General features: G+C 36.4%; 1 protein-coding gene across 1 annotated transcript; it reads left to right on the top strand.

The window, feature by feature from the left end:
• The first annotated feature begins 2,499 nt into the window (after positions 1-2,499).
• On the top strand, positions 2,500-7,488 carry CXADR (coxsackie virus and adenovirus receptor). Its single transcript, XM_010187693.1, has 6 exons — positions 2,500-2,661; positions 3,305-3,509; positions 3,874-4,029; positions 6,065-6,187; positions 6,509-6,647; positions 7,008-7,488. The coding sequence occupies exons 1-6, from the start codon at positions 2,533-2,535 to the stop codon at positions 7,273-7,275; spliced, it is 1,020 nt and encodes a 339-aa protein (XP_010185995.1). The 5' UTR covers positions 2,500-2,532; the 3' UTR covers positions 7,276-7,488.
• The last annotated feature ends 1,383 nt before the right edge of the window (positions 7,489-8,871 follow it).

Here is an 8,871-nt window from a genome sequence, read left to right as displayed (position 1 = left end):
GCAGAAGAATAAAATGGTGATTGTACAACTTCCACTTGTTTAGAAAATCAGTCAAAAAAAATCAACATACGAATACTCATCTGTCCAGTTTACTTTGCCTATGTTGTGTCAGCGTTTTTATACTTTTTAGTAGTACAGATGTGTTTTACCATCTCCAAAGTATGAATTCTGTTCTCTGCTGCCCACTGTGAAGAGGCCGATTGTGTTTTTGTGTCTTTGTGTTCCTGTTACCTGAATTACAGAACACTTTCTGAAATCCTCAGCAGGTGCCCTCATGGGGAGAGGAGAGCAAAGGTGTGCTCTATGGTCATCTGTTGTGGATTTTCAAATAGCTGAAGCTGTAACAGCTGTATACAGCTGATACAAACAGCTGTAACTTATGGAGGATGCTGTCACAGAGCAGAAGTACTGCTTCAGTAATTAACTCATTTCAGAATAAAAGGTTTTCATTTCCTGGGTTATAGATTTGAGGCTTTTAAGGAAGTGAGATTGTAATGTGTTTCATCATCAGTCACTAAACTGTACTTGACATCCCAACTCACTTCTTTAATACAGTAAAATGAAAAAGCAGAAATGCAATTTGAAGGTGAACTTGAGAATATTGCATTGCGGTTCCTTAATGAGGCAGTGATGGAGAGAAGGAGAGTATGGAAGTCACCAAAAAAAAGATTAGGAATTTGAGTTCTTTGCTACTGTGCTTTATGAAAACATGAATATGCTCTGAATTGACCCATTTCTGGAGGTGAGGTCTAGTAGTAATACTGTCTTTGTTTATGCCAAGCTGACCAAACTTAAAGATTAGACTAATATATTTCACTAGTATATGACCTTTTTAAAAAGCTTAGAATGGCCAGTTTTACACCTGGAAATCTGAAAGGATCCTTTAAAAGAGGATAGCATCTGTGGCAAGTCAGCCAGTGTTCATGGAGATTAGTATTGTTTAGGAAATAGTATTAATTCAACCTACTGGCAGAGAATTAGTTGCTCAGATATGTTTATTGTGGTCAAAAAAAAAAGGTGATAGAAACCTGTTGAAATTATCATTGAAAAGATGTACATGGTTTGGTAAGAAATATTGCATCTAAATATCTTTTGTAACTCCAGTTGATGTTTTTGGGGTGTTTTGGGTACTTTTGGAGGTTTTTGTTTGTTTTGGGATTTTTTGGGTTCTTTGGGATTTTTTTTTGTTTGTTTCTTGAATGAAGGTGATGTCATGCAAAGCAATACCATGAATGATCCTACCTAATTTGTAACTCTAAGTTCGTAATTAACAATTGTGAAGATCTTTTCTTGCAGGCTTTTGTCTGGAATTTAGTGTGACAGGTGCTTTCTTTTTCTAAATTTTTTTAGTTTTTTAATAGCTGTTAAAGATCCCTTTGTTTTGACATCAAGAAGAGAATCCAAAGACGTGATTGCAACAAAATTTTAGTAAGGTAGAAGAATAGCTGTTGCAGTCTGATCTACTGCAGAAATGCATTGCAGCTTCATTACTATATGGAGAAGTGCAAGTCAGATAATAACTTGAGTTAGCACAGAAGCGTAAGTTAGAGCATAAATGCGGTCTTTATAATAATTTTAAATTTTATTTCATCTGAGGCTGTGATTATACAGATGCACCAAAACAAACTATCTTCTCACTGGCCGCTCTTCTTGTGGCCTTGCATCTCTTGTGGCTGCGGTAACATCTATGTGTCTGTCTAGCTACGATGGGCAGCAGCAACCTATGCACATAAAATGACTGAAAACCTGAGCTTGGTACCCAGCAAGGTGGACATAACAGTGGATGTACAAATGCCAAACCTGTTTCCGTAACAAGCAAAGGGAGCTTTCCACTTCCTGACCACGATGCATGGGTCTATACATGTGATGAGGCTGGCCATCAGGCCTGTTGAGGAAAATTTGTTGTTTGGAAACACGTTTTGCTTAGAGGCATGCAAATAAGGATTACACAGTCTTTTTATTTTTTAAGAGTAAGACAAGCAGGAGGGGCAAGTGATTCTAAAAAACTCACTGAGATTTTTCAAAAAAGATTTGTTTGTCCACACCCTGTAGATGGAAGAGTCCGTATATCTGAAGGCAGTGTAACTTACCTTGCTTTAACCCAGGACTTCACGGTTCTGTCCATCCTGGCGGACTTTGTCGCTGTTCCACTTTACAGTGAGGGAGTAGTGGTAAGGTGTGATTATCTAATAACTTGAAAAACCTGCTGCTGAAATTTTTTGGTTTAGATTCATATGGGACTTAAATTGTTGAAGAAAAATTGTATGGTTTGAAAGATGCAACTGTCTGTTGACTGTGATTTCAGATGGACAGTATGTGACTTTACATTGTGTTCAGTAAGCAGGATCTCTTAAGCAGTGACAAGTCTGACTAATGGCATGTTTTCTATACAGGAAAAGAATATGATGGATTTGAATATATACTAGTATATAATAGAACACTTATGTTGAAAACTGCATGTGAAGTGTTTTTAAAACATTTATTTTTATAGGTCTAACGAGAAGCCTAAGTATAACTCCAGTTGAGCCATCAATGATTGAAAAAGCACAAGGAGAGAAAGTTACGTTGCCATGTACTTTTGTACTCTCAGAAGAAGATGAAGGTCCCCTAGATATTGAGTGGGTATTGATACCAACAGATAGTCAAAGGATGGAAGAAATAGTAAGTGAAGGCCTTTTTTTGGACAGTATTAATTCAGTTGTTTGAGTAGGTCAATGTATGAACCTTGTTACTGACTTTTTAAACTTCTAACTCTTCAGGTTGGGATGGTTGTGATCTTAAATGACTTTGAAGCAGCAGTCATATGAAATACAGTGGAAGTTTTGGAATAGTAGATTAAATATGAAATGTCAAGAGATTTCTCACTATAAACTTGACTTGTAAAGAACTCTCAAATTAAATACACTTCAGTTCCAGAAAACAAACTATGCATTTATACCTGCATTATTTTCTTGATTGAAAACTGATTTGTGAGGTTTTAATTTTAAATTAACTCTTGCCTTTCTTTGGAAAGCTTATCAAGATGACTACTTTTAGTAGACAGGTTTTAACAGAATTAAATTAGAGCAGTTTAAACAGCTTTCTTTCAGTTAGAAGTCAGTGCTACTTGTGCAGGTGTTTGGTTGGAGTGTTCATTAGAGTACTGAGTGTGGTGATGTTTTGAAGCCTGAGATATTTGGCTATGTCGAACTTCTGGGATTATTTAAAACAGTAGAAAGAAAGTGTCAAGAATCTGAAGATTCCAAATTATTTTGAATGTTTACATGCCAAGTGGATTTCTGAATTGTATTTCCTTTTTTTATAGATAATTATGTATGCTGTAGACAGGATTTATAATAATTACTATGCTGCTAAGACTGGACGGATGCAGTTTACTAATCCTGATCCCAGATCTGGTGATGGTTCATTGGAAATCCTGAATTTAAAATCAGCAGACACTGGCACATACCAGTGCAAAGTGAAGAAGGCTCCTGGAGTTCAAAGCCAAAAATTACAGTTGACTGTACTTGGTAAGATAATGCTTTTCTTGAATTTTCAGTGACCTTTTTAGTGTTTATTCATTCCTGTTTTTGATGTCTAAAATGAAAACTTCTGTTGGGCAAAGTCACACTGAATCTATTATGATGCATTCATTATTGAGGCTTTGGGTGGGGTGGATGTCATTCTATTCTGGGTAATGAAGGGAATAATACTCAGAATTATGAGCATTTTTGAAAATTGGCCTGGCTTGTACTGAATAGAAAGTCTTTCCATGCATAGAAATGGTTTGTTGCACAAACTTTGTCTTTAGCAAAATGGACTGCCCTACTAGAACATAACTAGTAAGCATTTTGATTGTGACTGTTATTAATTCAATGTTACTTCCTTAATTAGTAAAGCCAGCAAGAACTAAATGTTCCATTGAAGGATCACAGGAGATTGGAAGAGATGTTACCTTGAAATGTGGATCACAAGAAGGATCCCCACTTTTGTCTTATGACTGGAGGAGAGTATCTGGCACACAGGATCTCCCTGCCACTTCCATGCTGAGTACTGTTAAACATTATTTATTAGTCTGGAATATTTAAGGAAGATTGAATTTGGGTTTTTGTCTTATTTTGGCTTATCTTAATTTGTGAGCATCTCATGCTTAATATTAGTAAAGAGTAGTCAAGCATCACTTCTGTAAAATGGACTTTGAAACAAGTTGGGTGGTTGGTTTTTTTATTTATAGTGGTAAGTGTTTAAGCTTTAAGTTTGGATTCTTACCATTAGGTTGCAGAACCATGCTCACCTGTGCCAGAGTCTTGTGAGTTCTCTTGCTTGCTAATCTCAGCTGCTTTTGCACTCAAGTGGACAGTGGGGAAGAGTCGAAACAGTCTAGACTAGTGGTTAGAGCTGCCTTCAGGGAACTGGAGATAAAAGCTTGAAGTTTTTAGAGTGTGAATGGAGGTCTTTGCTTCCTGATCAAGTGACAGAACTTTTTGCTTAAAAAGGGATGCATGTTTTCAGAAGAAAAGTTGTCAAGAGTAACAGAGAAGAGACTGCTTAGCCTCTTCTTAAAAGAGCTGATATATAGGAAAAGCATATTCTGAGTTTTGACTGGATTCCAAATTTTTATAGTGGTGCTATTGGATTTTTATTGTGAGAAGGTTAATTTGTGACTTTTGACTTTGTGAAAGTTATTCGGGAATACTCTTTAGAGGAGAGTACTGCTCAGTAACAGTTCTTTGATCTTTTTTGTAGTTCTGAAAACCTTAAACCTTGTGATGATGGGGTTTCCTTGCAGATGAAGCAGTTTAAGAATCTGCTTACAAATAGACATCTTTTAATTCAGGTTGTGTAGGACGTACAGGACACTGGACATCACGTACAGTGATGTCATGTGTCTAAGGGTAGCCAAAGTGGATGTGTAGGGGAGAGAGAATAAGAAGTTGTGTGGTTTTTCCTCAGAGGGGTCTCCTATCCTTCTGTAATTTATGTCTCAGAAAGTTCAGATGTAGCTTCAGTTTGATTTTTAAATGAACACTAACTTCTGTGAACTTCTCCAAATTCCTTTAAACTTTTGTAGTCTATTAGAATCTGTAAGATCATAGAACACGGATCTCTAAAACGTCAGCTACATGTGAAGAACCTCATATTGTTCTTCATTTTGAACTTGCCTCCTAGTAGTGCTGTTTGCTATCTCTTATTTCTTCTTTTGGTGGTGAACAATAGATCACTAATGTTCTTCTCTACCTCTCAAGACTTCTGTTGTTATGCCCCTGCTTTCTCCATATTCCAGATTTGTCTTGTGGTAACAAAAAAATAAATTGATAATATTAGTGCTGGACAGGAATGAGTGAGGAAGTGTGCAAATGTGGTGTGTAACTTGATAAAACAGTGTTTGTTTTGGGCTTGTGAATGTAGGTTTGGGGAAGCTGAACATGTTCTCAAGAATCTAGATGCTACCTAACTTCTTCAGCAGAAAGAGCTAAGTATTTGTGTGGTGCTTTGGTAGTATCTTGTGGTGCTGATGGCAAATCAGTTGTCAATTAAAGCATGCAATCCAGCTGAAGTTCATATAGTAGAATCTCACAAAGGTAGCAGTCAATGGCTTTGAAAGCCCCATTGTTTCCACTGATTGCCTCCTGCTTAGCTAGACTTCACTGATCGCCCACTGCAGTGCAGTGTTCAGGTTAGGCCCTCCTCATGGTGAGCACGGGTTCTGCAGGCATTTGAGCTGGTTAGATGGAAAGAAGAGACAGAGGTACTTCTGGGATGCAGTTAATCTTCTGTATTTTAGAATTCTATGTTAGGATTAGAGAACTGGCCATTTTAAGCATTTGTTCCTATCCGTTGACAGAGCAATTAGTCTGAAGGCTTTAATACTAAGTCAAATGCTGTGGAATAAATTTCTAACAAGGTAGAGACTTTTACAAATGATACTGTTTGGCAGCATTATAGACTTTTGGTTTTATTTGGATATTTCTAATACAGCTTTTTTTAGTTAAGATTTCATCTGTGATAGATTAATAATTTTGCAGTATTGAATATGGAATTAAACTTCGAAAAATTGTAAACCTCTGCCTTTTGTTGTTTGTAGATAAAAATACAGGGGAACTTCTCTTGAAAAACGCCTCTCAAGCGTATTCTGGTACATACAGTTGTGTGGCCTCTAACAGAGTTGGCACAGATGAATGTTACGTTGAGCTGAATGTCACCCCTCGTAAGTGTTTGCTGTGTAATGGTCAAATAATGTTTTGTGTATTAAAACTGAATAATCTTGTTTCTGTATACTCCTAAAAGGTTAAAAAAACAGACCTGTTCTGTAACTGATGGTTGCCACTCAAGTCTTTACTTCCCAAAGCATTGCTTTTTATGCAGAAAGCTGTAACTCTTATTATTGTTTTAAATGCATGTGATTGAAGCATATAATCCATATTCAGTGGATTATGTGAAAACATACTGTTATTAGTGTTAAGAGAAAAAGAAGTTGGTCATATAAATTTGACACTTAACGAACAGTATTGTTATTTATCTATTCTAGCTATAAATACAGCTGGTATAATTGCTGGAGCTATTATAGGCACTCTGCTGGGTCTTTCTGTATTGGCTTTTCTCGTCTTCTGTTGCTGTAAGAAACATAGAGAGAAGAAATATGAGAAAGAAGTACATCATGAGATCAGGTAACGACATACCTAGTTTCTGAGCAGTATTATTTGTAAATTAACTTTTAAATGTGTATTTCTGCAAGTAAGATACTTAACAGTTGAGATTTCTGTCTTAATCTGGAAAGCTTATTAACCTACTAACAGCTTGTCGGAGAACTTTTTGTTTTGAATATGGTGTAGGTAGTCATGTCTAATTTCAGAAAAGATTTTAAAGGCCATGAATACTTAAATTTTTTTCACTAAAAGTAATAAGTGAGCCTCTTTTGTCTACTGTGTCAGAATAGAAAGAAACAAACTGAGAACTTGTTTTGTGAGCTCCTACATTGCAATGGAGACTGAACTCACGTTCTGCAACTGGCTTTTTGTTTATTTCAGAGAAGATGTTCCACCTCCAAAAAGTCGCAGTTCAACAGCACGCAGCTATATAGGCAGCAATCGTTCTTCTCTGGGTTCAATGTCTCCCTCAAACATGGAAGGATTTACCAAAACTCCATATAGCCAAGTCCCAAGTGAAGACTATGAACGTACTCCTGGTCAAAACCCAACCTTTGCACCTCCAAAGGTAGCTGCACCTAATTTAAGTAGAATGGGAGCTGTTCCTGTGATGATACCAGCACAAAGCAAAGATGGGTCCATAGTATAAAATATCATTAATTTAAATATTGTTTTTTAAGTGTTCGTTGTAAGTATTAGAGAAAACTACCGTGTTCCATCCCTCATTTAAACAATGGCATGCAGTTTTCTGTGAAGAAAATGAACAGGTTAGTTTGAAAAGCCACCAAATTTCATTTTAATTTTAAACTTACTAGTATATGACAGTTGAACTATTTGCTAAAAGCATTGAAGTTCCTAAATAAATATTGGGCACTGAAGGTATTTGGACCTCTGGTGGGTTGCTGAAGAGACACTGTCAGCTAATATGCAGTTCTGAATATGTAAGAACAAGACATAAGTGAGAAGTAACAAAAGCATTTCATGTATAGACCATGAAGTTTCTCAGAGTTCCTGAAATTTTATCCTCAATTTTGAAATAGAAATATTTGAACTTGGCCACTGTCTGATGCGGTTGCAGGGGGCTGAAATACTGAGGATGACTTTGAATTCTGTTCAAACTGAGTATGTAGTTCTTTAACTTGGTAATGTTTGTTTGGAGCATTTCTTGAGCTCTTATTTCAGGGGCTACCAGTTGATTGGTTCAATGAATTTAATGAATCTAGTCTGAAGTTAAATTTTCAGTAAGTGGAAATGTGACAGGAGACCTTGCAAGCTCTTTGAAACATGAGTTTTTCTGTAATAACTAGTTTTAGTCAGATAACTTAATACTTATGTTCACTGTTGCAAGAGGTCCTATCAGGTTGTTGGTAGTGGTATCTAAGCTTTAAAATCTATAGATCAACTGTTACTGTCACAGTAAGAATGAATATGTATCTCTATACGGGTCTTAAGTTATTTGTACCTTGCATTTTCCAAAGCCTGTTTAGATTTTAAGGCAGCGCTCTTTTTTCCAAACTGATGACTTAGAAGCTCCATAGGGTTTTAATTAAGTGACTGCTATTTGGTATCTGTCCTCTTGTTCTAACATCACTCTGGAAACATCTTTTCCCATACACTGTAAGCAGTACTTAGCCTTTACTTATTATGCCAGTATCCTTCTGCATGAATTTGCAAGGAGTTTAAAGCTCATTTCTCCTTGCGTCTTTAACAGCCCTAAATATTATGAACAGACATTCAGACTTGTAAGAGCAAGTATTTCATGTAGCCAGAATCTGAGAGGAAATAGTTCTCCAGAATTGTTGATACAAATCTCGTATTTCAAAATTAAAAGCCCTTCTTCCAAGTTTTGCAAACTTAAAGCATTACAGGAGATACAGAACAATTCCTTATCTCACTTTCACGCATACTTCTGGTAGCTTCTGATGACTGGTATTATATCCCTGTGGAAGCTGAATTTAAAGCTTAATGCTGTTTGAATCTTTGTGGATTTTTTCTTCCTTCTTATTTCCTGGTTTCTTCTTCATCTTGTACGGGGGGGCACATTAGGGGATTCCCTTCAGCTTCTTCTAGCTATAGTTAAACTGCAATGTATTTTTGGAAAAATCTAAAGGCATATAGTATATGGCACTGATGTTGATGAAGGAAATATCTGAATAGCCTGTTGAAAGATGTTAGAATTATTTGGATGTAGCAACAGTATGAGAGAAAACATTTCCCCAAACTTCTAGGTTTAGTGTCTCCTTTT

The sequence above is a fragment of the Mesitornis unicolor genome, unplaced genomic scaffold, assembly GCF_000695765.1.
Source record: "Mesitornis unicolor isolate BGI_N332 unplaced genomic scaffold, ASM69576v1 scaffold3357, whole genome shotgun sequence".
Classification (NCBI taxonomy): Eukaryota; Metazoa; Chordata; class Aves; order Mesitornithiformes; family Mesitornithidae; genus Mesitornis; species Mesitornis unicolor.
The sequence above is the reverse complement of the archived record's forward strand: the minus strand, read 5'-3'. Positions and strand labels throughout refer to the sequence as shown.

Excerpts from the sequence above, each read along its gene's own strand:
- CXADR (XM_010187693.1), top strand. The coding sequence starts at position 2,533 with ATGATTGAAAAAGCACAAGGAGAGAAAGTTACGTTGCCATGTACTTTT. Across the intron at positions 3,510-3,873 it reads ATTACAGTTGACTGTACTTG|TAAAGCCAGCAAGAACTAAA; the intron begins GTAAGATAATGC and ends TTCCTTAATTAG. Across the intron at positions 6,188-6,508 it reads TGAGCTGAATGTCACCCCTC|CTATAAATACAGCTGGTATA; the intron begins GTAAGTGTTTGC and ends TATCTATTCTAG.